Source organism: Hemitrygon akajei, chromosome 4 (assembly GCF_048418815.1).
Source record: "Hemitrygon akajei chromosome 4, sHemAka1.3, whole genome shotgun sequence".
Taxonomy (NCBI): Eukaryota; Metazoa; Chordata; class Chondrichthyes; order Myliobatiformes; family Dasyatidae; genus Hemitrygon; species Hemitrygon akajei.
This window is the reverse complement of record NC_133127.1, coordinates 177,560,358-177,581,233: the sequence shown is the minus strand read 5'-3', so window position 1 is coordinate 177,581,233 and position 20,876 is coordinate 177,560,358. Positions and strand designations below refer to the sequence as shown.

The 20,876-nt window shown below is 42.4% G+C and overlaps 1 protein-coding gene across 1 annotated transcript in view; it reads left to right on the top strand.

The window, feature by feature from the left end:
* atp10a (ATPase phospholipid transporting 10A) overlaps positions 1-20,876 on the top strand; it is a 228,939-nt gene that overhangs the window by 166,423 nt on the left and 41,640 nt on the right. The window contains exons 10-11 of the mRNA XM_073044103.1: positions 3,526-3,632; positions 19,411-19,537. Coding sequence (XP_072900204.1) covers positions 3,526-3,632; positions 19,411-19,537 — 234 coding nt within the window. The remainder of the gene's footprint in view (positions 1-3,525; positions 3,633-19,410; positions 19,538-20,876) is intronic.

Sequence of the window (20,876 nt, the reverse complement as noted above, 5' to 3'; positions counted from 1 at the left end):
AATGTGTGCAAAAATTTGGTGCTGTGCAGTTTCTTGCCCAGTGACAGAAACAGGTGCGCACTGAATTTTATATATAGAGATATTAATTTTAATAGCTGGCAAAGCATGACAATAAGAACTTTGATCTCCTCTGGGTTTGATCATTTTCAGTCTCGTTCATCTACACTCTAAGTCTATTCTGGTCTCCGAGCAATCTCATCAGTCCCAGGGTACCCGTGTAACCTATTCCCTCTCACTTGTTCAGTAACCCCCCCCCCCTCCCAGACTCGGGGTGATTCCTCATAATCTAGACCTGCCAGCCCTTGTTCCACCCCTTCCCTCCACCTCATTTCAGCCGCCTCCCTTCTTTCTTGCTGTCCAGATGAAGGTTCTCGAACCAAAATGTCCACTGTCCATTAGGTGCAGTTTCTGCCCCGCTGACATCATCCACTGCTTTGTCTGTTGCTCCAGATTTCTGCAGCTGCAATCTCCTGTAAGTGTCATAAATACCTTTGCACTGTGGAAGGAGTTCAGTTTTAACAGATAAGCTAATAATCAGACACCCCTGAAAGTCTAGAACAATGCACAAAATGCTGGAGGAACTCAACAGACCACCTGGCAGTTCAGATGAAGAGTTGACTGTCTGTCTATGGATGTTGCCTCACCTGCTGAGTTTCTCTCGCATCTTGTGTGTTGACCCAGGTTCTAGCATCTGTCGTCATTTTGTGTCTCTTTTAGACCCCTAAAGGTCTACCAAGAAAATGTTAGCTTTTTGATTTTAGATTAGCTTTACCAATGATGCCACTAATAAAGATCAATTTTCCTTTATTTTGTTTTAAGAATACCACATCATAAAGACATGGGAGCAGAATCAGACCATTCAGCCCATTAAGTCTGCTCCACCATTCCATCAAGACTAATCCCGGATCCCACTCAACCCCATACACCTGCTTTCTCACCATATCCTTTGATACCCTGACCAATCAGGAAACTGTCAACTTCCACTTTAAATATACCCATGGACTTGGCCTCCACCGTAGACTGTGGTAGAGCATTCCATAGATTCACTACTCTCTGGCTAATTATCTCTGTTCTACGAGGTCACCCTTCAATTTTGAGGCTGTTACCTCTAGTTTTGGATATCCTCACCATAGGAAACATCTTCTCCATATCCATTTTATCTGGTCCTTTCAAGATTCGGTAGGTTGCAATGAGATCCCCCCCCCCCCCCCCCCACCCCCAGATTCTTCTAAATTCCTGTGAGTACAGGCCTAAAGTTGCCAAACGCTCCTCATATTCCGGAATCATCCGTGTGATTACACGTTGCTTTCCAAGCACTTCTGAGGACTGCTCAATTATCCCATTTGCCTGGGCTGGGTTGGTTGGGAGCACAAGTTGGTGAAAACAGTGAGAATAATAAAACCATAGAACACTACACAGAAAACAGACCATTTGGCCCTTCTAGTCTGTGCTAAAACTTTATTCCGCTAGTCCCATTGACCTGCACCCAGTCCATAACCCTCCAGACCTCTCCCATCCATGTATCTATCCAATCTATTCTTAAAACTTAAGAGTGAGCCCGCATTTACCACGTCAGATGGCAGCTCGGTCCACACTCCCACCACTCTCTGATTGAAGAAGTTCCCCCTAATGCTCCCCCTAAACCTTTCCCCTTTCACCCTAAAGCCATGTCCCCTCGTATTTATCTCTCCTAATCTAAGTGGAAAGAGCCTACTCGCATTTACTCTGTCTATACCACTCATAATTTTGTAAACCTCTATCAAATCCCCCCTCATTCTTCTGCGCTCCAAGGAATAAAGTCCTAACCTGTTCAATCTTTCCCTGTAACTCAACTCCTGAAGACCTGGCAACATCCTAGCTAATCTTCTCTGCACTCTTTCAATCTTACTGATATCCTTCCTATAATTAGGTGACCAGAACTGCGCACAACACTCCAAATTTGGCCTCACCAATGTCTTATACAACCTCACCATAACATCCCAACTCCTATACTCAATATTTTGATTTATGAATGCCAGGATGCCAAAAGCCTTCTTTACAACCCTGTCTACCTGTGATGCCACTTTCAGGGAATTATGTATCTGAACTCCCGGATCTCTTTGTTCCTCCGCACTCCTCAGTACCCTACCATTTACTGTGTATGACCTACCTTGAGCTGTCCTTCCAAAATGCAACGCTTCACACTTGTCTGCATTAAATTCCATCTGCCATGGAACCAATGAAGTGTTCACGATCAGATGAATGAAAGAACGATTTTTTTTTCAAAATAGTCACTCTCACCTGAATAATTATCACCACTTCCCATTTGTTTGCATTTGAGAGTTGATGCATCTCTTGAGTGTTTTTTTTTACCTGAAGTTAAGTCCTTTTGCCGAACATTGATTTAGAAACACCAAGAGAACATCAGTGAAGTAAATGGAAGTAGTTGTGGTAAACTGTCAGAGATAGTCACCAATGTTTGTTGCAATTCACTTGAAGCAAAGTGCCAGTGCAGCTTAATGTTGATCATAAATGTCATGCAGTAGATATGCATCCGTAACATTGGATTTAAAACCTGCATAAGCAGCATTAAAATCAAATTAAAAAGAGATGTATTGACAACATCGTAAATGGAAAAACAAGCAGCTGATTGGACACACTCCAAAAGACCATATTCAACACTTAACGTCTGATAAATATTCTTGTGTTGGAGTTCTTCCAACCATAATTGCAATCTGAAAGATGTAAAGAAGTTTCGATACTGCAGCCATTACTTACTGTGACACACGTACCTTAGAAATAAGCAGACTTGAAGTAGTTGTACAAGTGTATTAATTACACTCGTTTGATTGAAGTCCTCATGAAGGGTTTCAGCCTGAAATGTCAACTCTTTATTGCTCTCCACAGATGCTGCTTGACCTGCTGAGTTCCTCCAGCATTTTGTGTGTGGTTGATTGATCAGGTGTAGAAAATACTGTATCTTGAAAAAGGATCTAGTGCTCTCCTGGTGAATACGACGAACTAACTCTTCTTCTGGAAGCCCGAGAAGAGCTTATTCGTCATACAGTATTTTGATGTTATGTGTTACAAGTCCTTGTTGCGCAAAAAGCCAGAGGCCACTGAAAACTTGGCATTTCAACAAAGTTTGCCATGTTGCACATTGCCCTCAGATGAGGTTAAACAGATGGCCAAGACAAGCATGCTCCACCAGAAATGTGCCTCGAAAGGGTGATCAAACAGAAAACAGGCAGAGCCACAGGTCTATTCCTCAAAATGAAAGTGAATGCCCATGGCAACTGGATAACTAATTTAGATTAAAAGGGAGAAATATTCAATGATCCTCCTCCAGGAAGAACATGTTTAATTTGCTCAGATGTACAATGCATTAATCTGGGATAATTTTCTTGAGTTATTTGTTGTGACCTGTCGAAGCATCTTTAATCATTTTTATATTGTTTTGAGGTTTCTTAGCAACTGCACAGCATGTCAAATGTTTTATTGTCTTGCAGATTTTAACTGATCTTTTTATTTCTCTTTTCAACTCAGAAGAAAACACTACAGGCAAACGCACAAGAAAAATTCGGAACAAAACCCAGAATTACCTAAACCAGTATGCTACAGATGGACTGCGGACACTCTGCATTGCCAAACGGGTAAGTATTTTTGCAAGCCTTAAGGATCCATTTGCTCTGTGCAGACTAGTATAATAGAGAGTGCTGCAGTCGGCAACCAGGCCATTGGGCCCACAGAGTCCATGCCAACTGTCAGGCATGCTTTAAAACCATTCTATGCTGCGTTTACCCACAGTTGGTTATGACTGCAATAGCTCATGATTTTAATCTCTTTGCAAAGGTGATTCCATGTTGTTTGCTGTAGATTTATTTGAACTGTTTTGGCACCTATGAAACAAAAGGGAAGAAGCCAACATACCCATCGGCACTGATACAAATATTGATCAGAATCAGCATCAGGTTTGTTGTCACTGAAATACACCCGGCGGCCACTTTATTAGGTATCGGAGATACCTAAAGTGGCCACTGAGTTTCTGATATATATGCCGCAGTAGCTCATCTCTTTCAAGGTTTGACATGTTGGGTGTTCAGAGGTGCTCTACTATGCAATGCAGTTGTAACACATGGTTATTTGAGTTACTGTCACCTTCCTGTCAGTCTAAACCAGACTGCCCGTTCTCCTCAGAACTCTCATTAACAGGGCATCTTCGCTGACAGACAGCCTCTTACTGGACGATTTTTTTTTTGTCTGTTTTTTGCACCATTCTCTAATCTCTAGAGCAGTGGTTCCCAACCCGAGGTCCACAGACCCCTTGATTCACGGTATTGGTCCATGACATAAAAAAGGTTAGCAACTCTTGGTCTGGAGACTGGTGTTCATGAAAATCTCAAGAGATCAGCAAGTTACGAGATAATCAAATCACCCTGTCTGGCACCAGCAATCATTTCACTGTCAAAGTCACTTAGATCACATTTCATCCCAGTCTGATGCTTGGTCTGAACAACTGAACCTCTTGACCATGCCTACATGCTTTTATGTATTGAGTTGCTGCCACATGATTGGCTAATTAGATATTTACATTAATGAGCAGATACACTCAATAAAGGGCCCAAAAATATTGTGAAATTTATTGTTTTGTGCCAGTGGTACAGTGCAATATATGAAATATGTTATAAATTATAATAAATATATATTAAAAAAAGCTAAATGAGTAGTGCAAAAAGAGAGCAGAAGTAGTGAGGAAGTGTTCATGGGTTCATTGTCCATTCAGAATTCTGATGGTAGAAAGGAAGAAGCTGTTCTTAAAATGTTGAGTGTGCGTCTCCGGGCTCCTGTACCTTCTCCTCGGTGGTAGTAATAAGGAGAAGGCGTGTCTTGGGTGGTGGGTCCTGAACGATGAATGCCTCATTTTTGAGAAAGCAACCTTTGGTTTATCATGTACTGCGATACAGTAAAAAAACGTGTCATGCACCTTGTTTGTGCAATGCAATCATTACACTGTGCGTTGAAATAGAACAACGTAAAATGCAGTGTAAAAGCTAGAGAGAAATTGCGGGCAGGTAGCAATAAAGTGCAAGGTCATAAAGAGGAAGATTCTGAGGTCAATAATCTGTCTTATTGTAGAGTCTGATAACAGTGGGTTAGAAGCCGTCCTTGAGGGTCCTGGTGTAACCCATGCAGGTTATCCTCCATTACTGAGGTGGCCTACCTGTTTAATCAGGGCACAGGAGAATGCAGATGCTGGAATCTGGAGTGGAAACAAACTGCTAGAGGACAGGCAGTATCTGTGGAGGTTGACACTTTGCGTCAAGACCCTGCCTCAGTAGTGGTCTAGGCCTCAACCAGATACGTCAGCTATCCTTTTGCTTCCACAGATGCTACCCATTTGTCCCCCACCAGATAACTTGTTGAAATAAATTTCTGCATGAAACTTCTGTGATGTTTAGATGCACCGAATTCCACTGTATTTACCCATCTCACGAGCACTGTCCTGCTGTTCTTCCATCAGCATTCGCTCTTCCTTGCTCCATTGTCCCACAGCAGAAGAGCTTTTGACTCCTCTGCAATATTTGATCAACTCGGCTTCACTTGTGCCGCAGATTTGCCTCTAATGATGTGCCAGGGGTACTAACCTGGTGTCATCTCTGAAGGCAGTGCAGCCCTTAATTGCTTCCACCAGCAGAGAAATGGCACTTACGTCCTCCCAGCCTGTCAGTGAGGTCTGTGGATGGGTGTGTTCATCAGGCTATCCCTGGTTAGAGTGTTTTCATCTGATTCACTAGCACACAGTACTACAGTGAATAAACTGCATTTGCCATTTCCTATTGTAAAGATTAAAAATTAAAGATTAGCTTTATTTGTCGTATGTTTGTCGAAACATGGAGTGAAATGCATTATTTGCATTGACGATCAACACTATCTGAGGATGTGCTGGGGGGCAAGCTGCAGGTGTCACTGTGCCCCCAGTGCCAGCCTGGCATACCCACAACTTACTAACCCACACTGACTTGGAATCCAGGAGGAGATCTGAGTGCCTGGAGGTAACCCGCACAGTGGTCACGGGAAGACCATACAAGTTCCCTACAGACAGTGGAGGGAATTGAATCCTGATAACTGGCCCTGTGTGAGCTGCTGAAGTACCAAGGAGAGGAGAAGTTACTGAAGGAAATGGAGCGACGGCCCATACCGCGCTTTCCTGTCGGCGGTCATGATCTATGAAGAATAGGAATCATTTCTGGAAAGGAAACTGGGACAATGTTGCAAGGATTTAGGGATACGTGGAAACAAAGTGGTTACCTGATGGATAAGGAAGAACTGTTGAGTTTTGTAAAAAGTCCTTGAATACTTCTGACTGGTCTCAGCGATTCAGGCATTACGCTAACTGCTACACTACCATGCTGCCTTCCATTGTCTGAAGCCTCCCCAGAACGGATTCAGGGTGCCATTAGGTGTAACTAAACAGAGCTTGAATTACTTTTAAATTGATAATTGAGAAGACTCCCCAAAGCCATTCTTAAGATGATTCAGTTTTTAATTATTTTAGAACAACAAACACCAAGTTGGTAGTATCATAGGGGCACACAGAATGGGAAGCAGGTGCTTCGGCCCAACTGACCCATGCGACAAAGCTTCCCATTTGCCTGCGCTTGGTAACGTCCCTCTCAATCTTCCCTATCCATGTTCCTGTACAATTGTTTTTTAAATGATAATATGCATCCCTCATCACTTCCTCTGTCAGCTCATTCCATGTACAGACCACCCTCCGGGTGAAAAAGTTGGGTTCATATTAAATCTTTCCCCTCTCACCGTAAACCTGTGTCCTCTAGTTCTTGATTCCCCATCCCTGGGAAAAAGACTGTGTGTATTCACCCTACCTATGCTCCTTGTAATTTTATACATAACAACACTGCACCATCTCCTATGCTCCAATAAATAAAGTCCCAAAAGTTCCAGCCTGTTCAACCTCTCGCTATAATTCAGTTGCTCAACTCCCAGCAATGTTATTGTACTCTGCACTCTTCCCAGCTTAATGATGTTTCCTGTAGCACATATATTTGGTACTGTGTCGGCATGCTATCAAAGTGTGTTCATTGCAATGGTGTTCAACAACCAAATGATGGCATAACGTTTAGTGCAGTGCTTTACAGTGCCAGCTTTGAGATCAGGGTTCAAATCCCGCTGTTGTCTGTGAGGAGTTTGTATGTTCTCCCTGTGACCGCGCGGGTTTCCTCCAGGTGCTCTGGTTTCCTCCCTCAGTCCAAAGAGGTACGAGTTAGTGTTTGTGAGTTGTGGGCATGCTATATTGGCACCGGAAGCATGGCGACATTAGAAGGCAGCCCAGCACAGTCTTTTCTGATCTAATTTGACGGAAACATCACATTTCACTGTATATTTCGATGTGTATGTGACAAATAAAGCTCATCCAATCTGTATTGGTCTCTGCTGTTCGTTTGGATTCACCAGCTGCATGTAGGAGGGGGCAGCCAATTGGACAACAGCCTGCTCCCCATATTGTTCTGTCCTGGCTTGCATATCATGTAGACAGCTGGGATGCAACATTCATCTTCGACCCCAACCAGCAGAGAGAGGACCTCATCATCGTGCTTTTCAAGGATCATCAGAGAATTATAATAATGCAGTCATCCTGAGGTTGTCTTCAAATTATATACACTTAAATAGTAGAACATTATTGTGCAGAAAGAGGCTGTTCAATCCATTCTCTCCTAGGTGGCCAGAAGTCTCCTAAATTAATCCCGCGTATCACCCATACCCATTCTTCTACCTTTGCAAGAATTCTGTCTTAATTTAAGCGGTATAACTATAACAAAACAGAAATAAATCTCCATGCTGAAAGATACAGTTAAGCTGCAGTGCAGCAAAGTTTCCCCTGAACAACAGTCCAAAATATAAGACTGTTCTTGATGTCCGTGCCCATGGTATGATCGAATACACACAACTCCCAAGATGCACCGGTTAGAAATTTAACATGCAATCTAAAAAGGTTCCTCAGAAAGCAGTGGTTAAATACATGGAGCAACACACACAAAATGCTGGTGGAACACAGCAGGCCAGACAGCATCTATACGGAGAAGCACTGTCGACGTTTCGGGCCGACACCCTTCGTCAGGACTCATGGGTCAACTTATACCTGCAATATCTCATTGCTCAAACAACCTCACAATCCTTTATTCTTATCCCTACATATGGAGCCTGAATATTTTGGTCTTTATTTTTGGTTCTGTTTGAAAATGTCCTTTTGGTTATTATCTTTGGTTAGGTAAGGTACGGTGAAAGCATCCATTTTCAGTCTCCATAACACACTAAATTACTAACGGCAGGACATAATACCCACACATACAAAGTCTCCCAACACCAACCACCTTTTTCACCTGCCTCCCACTTTACCACTCACTGTGTATTTTATACATATCACTAGCATGCCTTTGGCCAGTGGACATATTCTGAAGAACAGAGATGAGTGAGTCCAGAAGGCACAGTCACAGAACTGAGGGATCTCCGTTTAGATCAGAGCTAAGAAGAATTTCTTTAGCCAGAGGGTGGTGAATATGTGGAATTCATGGCCACCTCTGGCTGTGCAGACCAAGTCACTGGATATATTTAAAGTGGTGGTCGACAGGTTCTTGATTAGTCAGGGTGTCAAATGTATAGGGAGAAGGCAGGAGAATGAGGTTGAGGGATAATAACTCAGCCATGATGGAATGGTGGAGCAGAATCAATGGGCCAAATGGTCCAATTCTGCTCCTATGTCTTATGGGGGGTTTTTTTGGTCCAAGAAAGGGGATAAAAAGTTGTAGATAAAGGAGAGTGGAGAATTGAGGTTCCAGTCTGATCAGTCACACTATTATTAAACGGTGAAACAGGACAGGCTCAAGAAGCCAAGTTGCTTCCTGCTGTTCCTATCTCGTGTCAATTTGGCAGAGTAAACAACAAATTAGCTCTGTACAGTGATCACAAGAAGTGCCCACATATCTCAATACTGCAAGACACACGCAGAAAGCAACAGGTGCAGTTTGCACTACAGCAGCATCCGAGTGTACACCTCACACCATTTTTAAAGCCACTTTGACACCAGTGGTACAATTATAATCAATCCACTTACTTTGTAGATGATAGATGGTTCATCCTGGGTGCGCTAGCAGGGAAGGGAGTGTGGTGAACTACATATACCTGGGGAAGGGAGTAAAGCAGTAGATGAATTGCAGTCCAGGTAAATTTAATGGGATTATACTGGAAACCAAAACAACAGCTAAATCCATTGTTTTTTTTTTATTAAGCGGTTAAATATTTGTTCACTTTTCCTTCCAGTGGATTTCTTCTCCACTCTCCTCTGTACAAAGCTGCCCAGCTGGTAAAACTGCTTTAGGAGCGAGGAATTTTTTTGCTTGGAAAGCTGGCTAAAGAATCAGGTTCCAGAACACTTCTGTAATGGAAAATTCCTTCCTCTGAGTTTTAAATTGGTGCCTGAACTCATTTAATCAAGAATCGTTTGGTTCTCACTCGTGGGGTGAAAGTCTTGCTTTTCTGTTAAATGTTCCATTTCTTTCCCTGAACATCCCAAAGGTCTTTATAACTAATCAAGTGCTCGCCATTATAGAGGGCACTGCAGCCCATTTGTAGACAACAAACTCCCATAAACTCCTGTGTGCTAATGACTGGATAAGCTATGGCTTAGAAATATTGATTGAGGGATGAGTATTGAATGGAATGCCAGGGGTAACTAGAGTAACACACACAAAATGCTGGAGGAACTCAGCAGGTCGGCCAGCATCAATGGTAGGGAGTAAAATGTCGACGAATTGGGCTGAGACCATTCATCAGGATCATAAAAATTGACTCTTTATTCCTTTGCATTGATGCTGCCTGACCTGCTGAGTTCCTCCTGCATTTTGTGTGTGTTACTCTGAATTTCCGGTATCTGTAGAATCTTTTGTGTTTGTGCCAGGGATAAGTATCCTGCTCTTTGGCAGAATAATGGCGTGGATCTCCCATGTTCACCTGAGAGGTAGACAAGCCTCAGTCTATCACCTCATCAAAAATGGCATCTTTGTCTGAGCAGGACTCCCTCAATAACCTGGATGTTTTTGCTAAAATGTTTTATGACACTAACATTTTGAATCAGGAATTACTATTAATTATTCAGTGGGATACTGTCTGTTTGTGTCATCCTAAATACAAAATGCAAAGTCCTGAAGTTTCCTGATGAACCATATTGTAAGGGTACAGCAGTTCAGAACACACTCACTATCATCGAAAAGCATTTGGAAATAGGGAATAAATACTGACCCTGCAAACACACACTACTTGAAATATCGTTTTTAAATCATACACGCAGACTACTATACTTAAAGAATCCTATATAAATATTAATAAGTAATTATTCAGCTAAGTATTGAGATTAAGTAGGATGTTTTGAAATGTATGAATTTGAGATACAATCATGGCAATGTGGAGGAGAGAGTAAGTGGAGCAAGAGAAGCATCGGACCATTTGTGTGGGTGGAGAGTGTCAAAGCAGACAGGGAGTTAGAGATGTACTCTTATTAGCAGCCTCTTCATGTCAGTGTTCTCCATAATCCAGAATAGAATTGGAACTGATTTATTATTGTCACCTGTACTGAGAGACTGTGAAAAGTTTTTCCTGCACACTGTTCATAGGGATCAGATCGTTACACGATGCATTGAGCTACGTAGAACAGGAATAAAACAATGACAATGCGGGATAAAGTGTAACAGCTACAGAGAAAGCTCCCTGCGGGTAAACAGTAAGGTGCAAAGTGGATCGTGAGGTTAAGAGTCCAATTTACCATTGTAGGAAATTATTTAATAGCCCTATGTTCTTGAGCCTGGTGGTACATGCTTTCAGACTTTTGCACCTTCTGACCAATGGAAGAAGGGTAAAGGGAGGATGTCCAGGGTAGGTGGGGGCTTTGATCATTCTGGCTGCTTTACTGAAGCACGACGTAAGAGTCCACAGAGGGGATGTATACACTGACTTCCATGTCCTTTTCGGAAATCAGTGTTTGCTGTGACAAATTTGGTGGCAGTTTTGCCTCTGGATCTGATCACTGTTAGTTCACCTCCTACTTCAGACTTAGCAACACAAAACTCTCAGCAGACGACCCACTGTCCAGAGAGTTATCCTGATTGAGCCAATATCTTCCCCTCGACCACCTCCATCAAGACATAGGGTATTATCTAGTCCTAATCATATTGCTGCTAGAGGCATCTTGATACCTACCAATTGGCTACCACATTCTCCTTATAGCAATGGTTCTGAATTGAAAGAACAAGATTGGTTTACTATACAGGTTTGCCCCGCTATCTGAAAGTAGGGCGTTCCTATGAAACCTTTCGTAAGCCAAAATGTTGTAAAGCGAGGAAGCAATTTCCATTAATTTATATGGGAAAAAATTTTAAGCGTTCCCAGACCCAAAAAATAACCTACCAAATCATACCAAATAGCACATAAAACCTAAAGTAGCACTAACATATAGTAAAAGCAGGAAATGATATGATAAATATACAGCCTATATAAAAGTAGAAATAATGTATGTACACTGTAGTTTCACTTACCAGAATCGGGAAGATCTAGCCAAAACCGATTTGTTGAAAAAAATTGGCACGTACACGCATGCGCACACATTTGCCCACACACTGCTTTACAGTCATGGTAGTCTTTCTCAGGGTAAACACAAGTTTAAAGTGGGCGCCTTTTTGCGTAAAAGCAAAAATCCTCTTCAGATTTCTTTCGGTTAGCAAAACAGGTACTAAAGTAGGTCTTTCGTAAAAGCGAAGTGGCGTAAAGCAAACTTTCATAAAGCAAGGGACACCTGTAGAGTGATTTAGGAAGTGATGTGGAACTCACTGTATAAGTACGAACACAAATGATTCTGCAGATGCTGGAAATCTTGAGCCATAACTCAAAGTGCTGAGTGCTGGAGGAACTTAGCAAGTCAGGCTGCATCTACGGAGTGGAATAAGTAGTCACTGTTTTGGGCTGACAACCTTCATCAGGACTGGACAGGAAGAGAGGATAAGCCAGAATAAGAAGATGAGGGCAGGGGAAGGAATACTAGCTGCCGTGTGATGGTGAGACCAGATGAGGGGAAATGTGGGTGGGTGGGGGAGGGGGATTCAGGGCTGAAGAAGAAGGAATCTGATAGGAGAGGACAGTAGACAATGAAAGATAGGAAATGGGGAGGTGTGGAGAAGAGAAGGCCTGAGAGAGTAACCAGAATGGCAAATGGAAAGAGAGAAGCAGGGAAGGGGGAGAAATTGATGAGTACAGTTCCTTCTCTTTTCTCAGATTATGGAAGCTATTGAAATTGAAAGGAACTTGATAGAGATGTACAAAATTGTGGGGGAGCATGGACAGTGGTAAACCATTCCCCATTTCAGAGGTATCTATAACCAAAGGGCATAGGTTCAAGGTAGGCAGCACAAGGTTTAGAGGGGATATGAGGAAGTTCTGCAAGAGATGTGGAAGTCAAAATGTTAGAGGAACTCAGCAAGTCATGGCAGCACCTCTGGAGAGGAATAAACAGTTGATGATTTGGGTCGAGACCCTTCTTCGGGACTGGAAGGGAAGAGATCAGAATCCAAAAAAAGTAGGTGAGGGGAAGTGAATGAGTGGAAGCTGGAAATAATGGTTGAGGACGAAGATCGGTGGTGGGGCGGAGGGGGGGGGGAGGGGGGACAGTGGACCATGGACCATTGGGAAAAGTGGAGGACCAGCAGGCACCAGAGGAAGGTGATAGGTTGTATGACTATATTACTCTAAAACTTACCTTCCAACGTGAGGAGAAAATGGATCAGATTTGGTACCTCTAGTGTTTCTGACATTTTAATGTTTTTAGTACATGTAGTTGTCCTTGCCTGTACAACCTGTCTTACACAGAAAGAGATGTGGTTGACAGGGAGGACCATCACTGTTTGGACTGACTCCTGGCCTATGGTCAGACTATGTGCTGAGATCTGTTCAGTGGTTACATAGAAACAAAGAAAACCTACAGCACAATACAGGCCCTTCGGCCCTCAACGTTGTGCCGAACATATCCCTATCTTAGAAATTACTACCTATCCTCCCTCACACACTGTCTCCAAGCTTTCTCTATTTGTGAGCCAACGGCCTTTTCCCCAGTCTCTTCAGTTCAGTTCCCACCCCCCAACAATTCTAGTTTAAACTCTCCCCAGTTGCCTTGGCAAACCTCCCGGCCAGGATATTGGTCCCCCTGGGATTCAAGTGCAAACCGTTCCTTTTGTACAGGTCACACCTGCCAGAAAGGAGGTCCCAATGAAATCTGAATCCTTGCCCCCTGCTCCAATCCCTCAGCCACACATTTATCCTCCACCTCATTCTATTCCTATACTCACTGTCACATAGCACAGGCAGTAATCCCGAGATGACTACCTGCTTCTCAACTTCCTTCCTAACTTTCTGTAGTCTTTTTTCAGGACCTATTCCCTTTTCCTACCTATGTCATTGGTACCACAACCTCTGGCTGTTCTCCCTCCCACTGCAGGATATCGTGGACGCGATCTGAAACTTCCCGGACCCTGGCACCCAGGGGGCAAACTACCACCCGAGTTTCTTTCCTGCATCCACAGTCTGACCCCCTAACTATAGAGTCCCCTATCACTACTACCTTCCTCTTCCTTTCCCTACCCTTCTGAGCCACAGGTTCTTGGAGCCTGAAATTTCAGGTTCTTGGGAGTCTGAATTTTTTTTAAAAAAGCTGAGTTATAAAACAAACAAATAAATTTCTCAGCTGCTGTGCTGCCTGCCTGGCTTTGTTAATCTACAGCAATTTAATATGGCTTGTCGAGGTTATATTATTCTGTCAAGTGGATGCACGGTCCATTAATCCAGTGTTTTAGTCATTGTTGTACAGTCCAAACAACTGCAATGAATTATCATGACTGAAATGCAAAACTAATGTAAACTAATAAAGAAAGAAAATAAATTGTATGCAAAGCTGAAGTCGGCATAATACGGAAATACAATTTAAATACACTCCATCTTTTTGAAAGAGTGAGATAAATGCATTTTTAAATAGGGACCTGTTTTATTGAATGTCATTGACCCAATGAAAATTATAAAAAGGTAACTTTTTGCTTAAACTTTAGCTTCATTAGAAAAAAAAGGTTTGAATTTTCAATCGCTATTTAAAAATAGTTAGGTGAAGAAGGAATCTGTCCTTAATCATTCTGAGAACTCATTGTTTAAACTAACTGTGCTGAAAGCTCTTCATAGACACCTAACACTGCCTACAACTCCTACAAGGCAGCACCAAGAAAGCACCTTTATTTTCACAGCATCTTTCATAATTCCTAATGACTGAAAATAGATTGTAAATAATTTTATATAAATTCAGATTTATAAATACGACAATTTTTATTAGGTTTTTTGACGATGTATGAAACAAAGGAGATTGCAAACAGCAAGTTCCACAAGCAGTACTGAACTAATGATCTGAAAATCTCCCTCACTGTTATTGATCAAATTTCAATGTTAATTTATTATCAAAGTACTTGTATGTCACCAGACACAACCCTGAGATTCGTTGAAATAAATGCGCCTACTGGGTGTTGAACCAGTGTGCAAAAGACAACAAACTATGCAAATACAAAAGGAAAGAAATTAAAATAATAAATAAGCAATAAATATTGAGAACGTGAAATGAGTGGTCTTTGAAAGTGAGTCCATCAGATGATAGGGGAAAAGAAGTTATCCCCTTTGGTTCAAGAGCCTGATGGTTGAGGGGTAATTACTGTTCCTGAACCTGGTGGTGAGAGTTCTGAGGCTCCTGTACCTTCTTGCTGATGGCAGCATGAAGAGAGCATGATCTTGGTGATGGGGTCCCTGATGATGGATGCTGCCTTCCTGTGACAGCGGTCTGTGTAGACGTGCTCAGTGGTGGGGGGGGGGGGGGCTTTACTTGTTATGGACTGGCCCATCTCCAGTATTTTTTGTAAGATATTCTGTTCGAGGGCATTGGTGCTTCCATACCAGGCTGTGATGCAACCAGTCAATATACTCCCCACCACACATCCAGAGAAGTTTGTCAAAGTTTTAGATGTCATGCTGAAACTTCACAAGGAATTAGAGGCGCTGCCGTGCCTATACGAAGTAGTTATGTCACCATATGCTACTCTGTGCTTCATTTCCTTGCAAGCATTCATAGTAGAACCAATAGAATAGAATCAATAAAAAAAAACAGACTGACAAACAACCAAAGTGCAAAAGAAGACAACTGTGCAAATAAAATAAAAAATAATAATACTGAGAACACGAATTGGAGTCCTTGAAAGAAAGTCCGTAACATGATGGTTGAGAGTTGCCCACAGTAAGGTGATGTGTTGCAACGATAGTCAGTTCTACTGTATCACGACTTCACGGAATGTGTGTTCATTACTGCCTGTGTAAGGTTTGTATTTTCTCCCTGAGACCGTGTAGGTTTCTTCCCTTTCCTCCCACATCGCAGAGTATAGTCAAAAAATTTAAAAGGGGTTTGACAGGCATGAGAGGGAGAACAGCTTTGAGTTGTGCAGGGAACTAAAATCCATTGAATGAGATGTGGGTGTCTTCTCTATCCCTGTACTTGTTTTGATGTTATGTTCATGTTAACAGTCAGCCTACTCTTAACCTCCCTGTTCACTGGCATTTAGACTCAGAGTCCTACAGCAACATGCCTTTCAGTCCACCATCTCCATGGTGACCCTAGTGTTGACATTCAATCTGTATACTTCTATTTCTTACATATTAAAATACCTGTCTGAATGTCCATTAAACTTAATGATTGTATTCAATTCCTCCACCACCTATGATAGCTTTTTCCAGGTATCAACCACTCTCTGTGTAAGTAACACCATTTCCCCTTCAAACCCCCTATGAAACTCTTCCCCTCACCTTAAAATTGTGACGTCTTGCTTTCGATACTCATACACATGGTCAAAAGAGAAGTCAGCCCTACCCTATCGGGTCTCTAATAATTTTATATATCTCTTTTGCATCACCCTTCAGCCTCTCAGCTCCAAGGAAAACACATCTAGCCAATCAGATCTTTCCCCATAACCTAAATGATCACATCCAAGTAACCGCCTGGTGAAACTCCACTGTACTTGGAGTAATCTGTGCATTTTTGTTGTTACATCCTTCCTGTTTGTGCCAACCAGGAATTTACACAATATTACAAGTACAATCAAACTAATGTTTTACATTCCATTGTCTAACCTATCTGTGAAGGCAAGCATGCCACTGCCTACTTTGCCACTTTCAGGAAAATGTGGACTTAAAGCCCCAGGCCCATTTGTTCAACAAAATTCTATAGACCCTACATTACGGTGCATGTCAATTCCTATTTGACTTCCTAAAATGCATTTCCTCCCACCTGTCAGAATTAATTTCCATCTTCCAGTGCTCCACGCAAAATTTCCAACCGCGCTGTAACCTTAGATAAACTTCTTGGCTAATCACAGACACCGTCAGCTTTCCTGCAAGCTTACGAATCAGATCTCTGACATCCACATTCAAGTCATTAAAATAAACTGCAAGCAAGAGTTAGAGGCCCAGTACCAAACCCTGTGGTAAAGATTTGGTCCGAAACATTAACTGTTATACCTGCCCTCCATAGATGTTACCCAATCTTAGACCCATAAAACACAGGAGCAGAATTAGACCATTCGGCCCATCAAGTCTGCTCCACCCTTCCATCACGGCTGATCCCAGATCCCACTCAACCCCGTACACCTGCCTTCTCACCATATCCTTTGATGCTCTGACCGATCAGGAAACAATTACCTTCCACCTTAAATATACCCCCAGACTTGGCCTCCACCGCAGTCTGTGGTAGAGCATGCCACAGATTCACTACTCTCTGGCTAAAAAAGTTCCTCCTTACCTCTGTTCTAAAGGGATGCCCCTCAACTTTGAGGCTGTGCTCTCTAGTTCTGGATAGCCCCACCATAGGAAACATCCTCTCCCACATCCACCCATCTAGTCCTTTCAACATTACGTAGGATTCAGAGATCCCCCTGCATTCTTCTAAATTCCAGTGAGTACAGGCCCAAAGCTATCAAATGCCTCTCATGTGTTAACCCCTTCATTCCCAGAATCATCTTCATGAGGCACCACTGGACTCTCCAATGACAACACATCCTTTCTGAGATATGGGGCCCAAAACTGTTGACAATACTCCAAGTGTGGCCTGACTAGTGTCTTATAAAGGTTCAGCATTAGCTCCTTACTTTTATATTCTATTTCCCTTGAAATAAATACCAACATTGCATTTGCCTGCTTTACCAGAGACTCAACCTGTAAATTAACCTTCTGAAAGTATTGTACGAGGACTCCAAAGTCCCTCTGCACCTCATCTACTCCACCGTCAGATCCCCACATCCCTTAACCTCAAACCTCATCTACTCCACTATTAGACCTCCACATCTAGATAATAGTCCACACTATCATTCCTTTTACCAAAATACATTATCATAAATTTCCCAGCGCTGTATTCCATCTGCCACTTTTTGCCCATTCTTCCAATATGTCTAAGTCTTGCTGTAATCGCATTGCTTCCTCAGCATTACCTACCCCTCCCCTATATTTATGTCATTCGCAAACTTTGCCACAAAGGCATCAATTTCATTTTCTAAATCATAGACACACAATGTGAAAAGCGGCAGTCCCAATAGTGACCCCTGAGGAACACCACTAGTCACCAGCAGCCAACCAGAAAAGGCCTCTTTTATTCCCACTCGTTACCTCCTGCCCATCAGCCATTTCACTATCCATGCCAGTATCTTTCCTGTAACGCTATAGGATTTTATCTTGTTAAGCAGCCTCATTATCATTAGTCTCCAAGTACTTCGAAACCTCATCCTTAGTAATAGACTCCAACACTTTCCAAAGCAATGAGGTCAGACTAACTGGCCTATATTTTCCTTTCTTTCGCCTTCCTCCCTTCTTAAAGAGTGGAATGACATTTGCAATCTTCCAGTCCTCCGGGACCATGCCAGAATCAAGTAATTCTTGAAAGATCATGACTAATGCATCTGTTATCTCATCAGCAAACTCTCTCAGGACTCTGGAATATAGTCCAAGTGGTCCAGGTGACTTATCCACCTTAAGACTTTTTGGTTTGCCCAGCACTTTTTCCTTTGTAATAGCAATGGCACTCACTCCTGCTCCCTGATACTCATGGACCTCTGGCACACTGCTAGTGTCTTCCACCGTGAAGACTGATGCAAAGAACCCATTAAGTTCATCTGACATTTCTTTGTCCCCCATTACTACCTCACCAGCATAATTTTTCAGTGGTCCGATATCAACTCTCACCTCCCTTTTACTCTTTATATAACTGAAAAAGCTTTTGGTATCATGCTTTATATTGTTTGCCAGTCAGCCTTCATATTTCATCTTTTCCCTTATAGCTTTTTTAGTCGCCTTTTGTTGGATTTTAAAAGCTTCCCAATCATCCAACTTTTGCTACCTTATACGCCCTTTCCTTGGCTTCCATACAGTCCTTAACTTCACTTGTCAGCCACAGTTCTGAGTTCCTCAAGCATTTTGTTCGTGTTGCTCAAGATTTCCAGCATCTGCAGAATCTCTTTGTGTTTTTGGCCCTGCCTGTGTCGGCTGGTGCCTATAGACATAAGAGCTTCTACTTCCCTGGGTTGAAGAATGAACTTGAGGCAGAATTATGATCCAAGTCCCGGCATTAGTCGAGATCAAACTGCCCGCCTCTGTTAAAACAGTGACCTTAGTTTTATTTATGTTATGTTTCCAGTTTGATGCCAAACTTAAAACTTAAATTACAAAAGAGAAAATCAAAAACACAAGAGATTCTGCAGATGCTGGAAAGTCAGAGTGACACATACAGAATGCTGGAGGAACTCTGCTTCTCTAACGTACAGTAGTTTTTCCCCACTTTCCCTTCACTTTTCTTTCATTCCCCACTCAGCTCTCCTCTTACCTCTTTTACTTCTTCTCACCTGCTTGTCACCTCCCTTTAATACCCCTGCTCCTTCCCTTTCTCCCATGCTCCACTCTTTGCTCCAATCAGATTCCTTCTTCTTCAGCCTTTTACCTTTTCCACCAATCACCTCCCAGATTCTCACTTCAGCCCCCTTCCCCCTACCCACCTGGCTTCACCTATCACCGTCTAGCTTTTACTCCTTCCCTCCTCCCCACCCTCTTATACTAGCTTCTGTCCTCTTCAGTCCTGATGAAGGGTCTTGGCCTGAAACATCTACTGTTTATTCCTTTCCAACGACCTGACCTGCTAACTTCCTCCAGCATCTTGTGTGTGCTCCACAGAATAAGCAAGCGTTTATGGGATTTATTCATGGTAATCGCTCTGGAAAAAAGATCCCTAACGTTTGCCGTTTGTTATTGTTTCAGGTGCTACATAAGGAGGAGTATGCACACTGGCTAGAAAACCGCTTGGAGGCAGAATCTTCTGTTGAAAATCGAGACGAGCTCCTGTACCAGTCAGCAGTCTGTTTGGAGACTGACCTTCAGCTGTTAGGTATGAGATAACTGCTGTGTGTTACTGTGGGCCTTAGATAAGCACATCTGTGCTTTTGGATCTTAAAAGTAAGTAGTTAGCAAAAATGCCCATGCAGTGTGTCTACAATTATGCATCTGTGGAGACTCTGATAACATTTGGGGCTCTTCCACCAAACCGACTATAATGAGGTTTCAGTGGAATACAAAAAAATTGGGTAATAAATTATATCAATTAATAAAAATCAGGTCTTTCCAGAGCACAATCAAAGTACATCTGTCCTGTTTTCATACATCATGTGAATCTTTAAAACAACTACAGAGAATGCCAGTGGTATTCAGCAGGTCAGGCAGTGTCTGTAGAGAGAGAAAACCAAGAGTTGATGTTTAAAGTTAACAACCAATCATCAGTACCATTTTCATAAACGATTAACTCAATTTTTTTCTGTTTGCAAATGCAGCCTGGCTCGCTCAGTATTCCCTGTTTTAATTTCAGGTTTTTAGCATCTGCAGTTTGTTTTTTGCTTTGCATTTAATTTTGTTACCCCAGTCTTTCACTATTTGAGAAAACTGGACAAATGTCTATAAAAATGTTCAGGTGTAAGCATGTGACTGAAAGAGTAGAGTATTGGGTCTTACTATAGACAGAGTAGTGTTTGTTGTGTGCATTTTGTGCTGAGATATGCAATATTCCTGAACCTAAGTTCATGCACGTATTCCTGAATAAGAACCCATGTACAGGGACATCGTTTGCCATGATATGTGAAATCTTGTCCAGCACTAGGATCCTGTCATGTTGGCGATCCATAACATGTCCTAATCATGGAACTGCTGCGAAAACCGTTGTTCAAAGGTTCATTTACTATCAAAGCTTGTATCCATATACAATGCTGAAATTTGTCTTCCCCAGATAGCCACAAAACAAAGAAAGAACATGAACTCTCACTTGCCTTCCACATTTGCTTCGATGTCTCAATCTTCCTTGAGGCTTTAATCAGCCAAATGTAGTAAAACATCGGCCTGTGTCCAATCTTGAAGTTTCTTCACAACGAGGCCGTCCGAGTATGCGCTTACTTTCCGGAATCTTCCTGGAGAGAGCAAAGCACTGGATCACTCAAGCAACTCCAAACTGTAAATCGCAGGCGCTAACGGTCCCAGAAACACATTTAAGGTGAAAAACACGACAAAGAAGTAAAATCGACATTTTCGTGGGTTATCCAGAAGATGCCCACCAGGGGAGCATTGTACACCGGCGCCATCTTGACCGGAACTGGTAGAGGGTAAAGCAACACCAACATCTTTACTCTCAGTCAAGGCACTTACGTCTTTAGAGATACAGCACAATTACCGGCCCTTCCAGC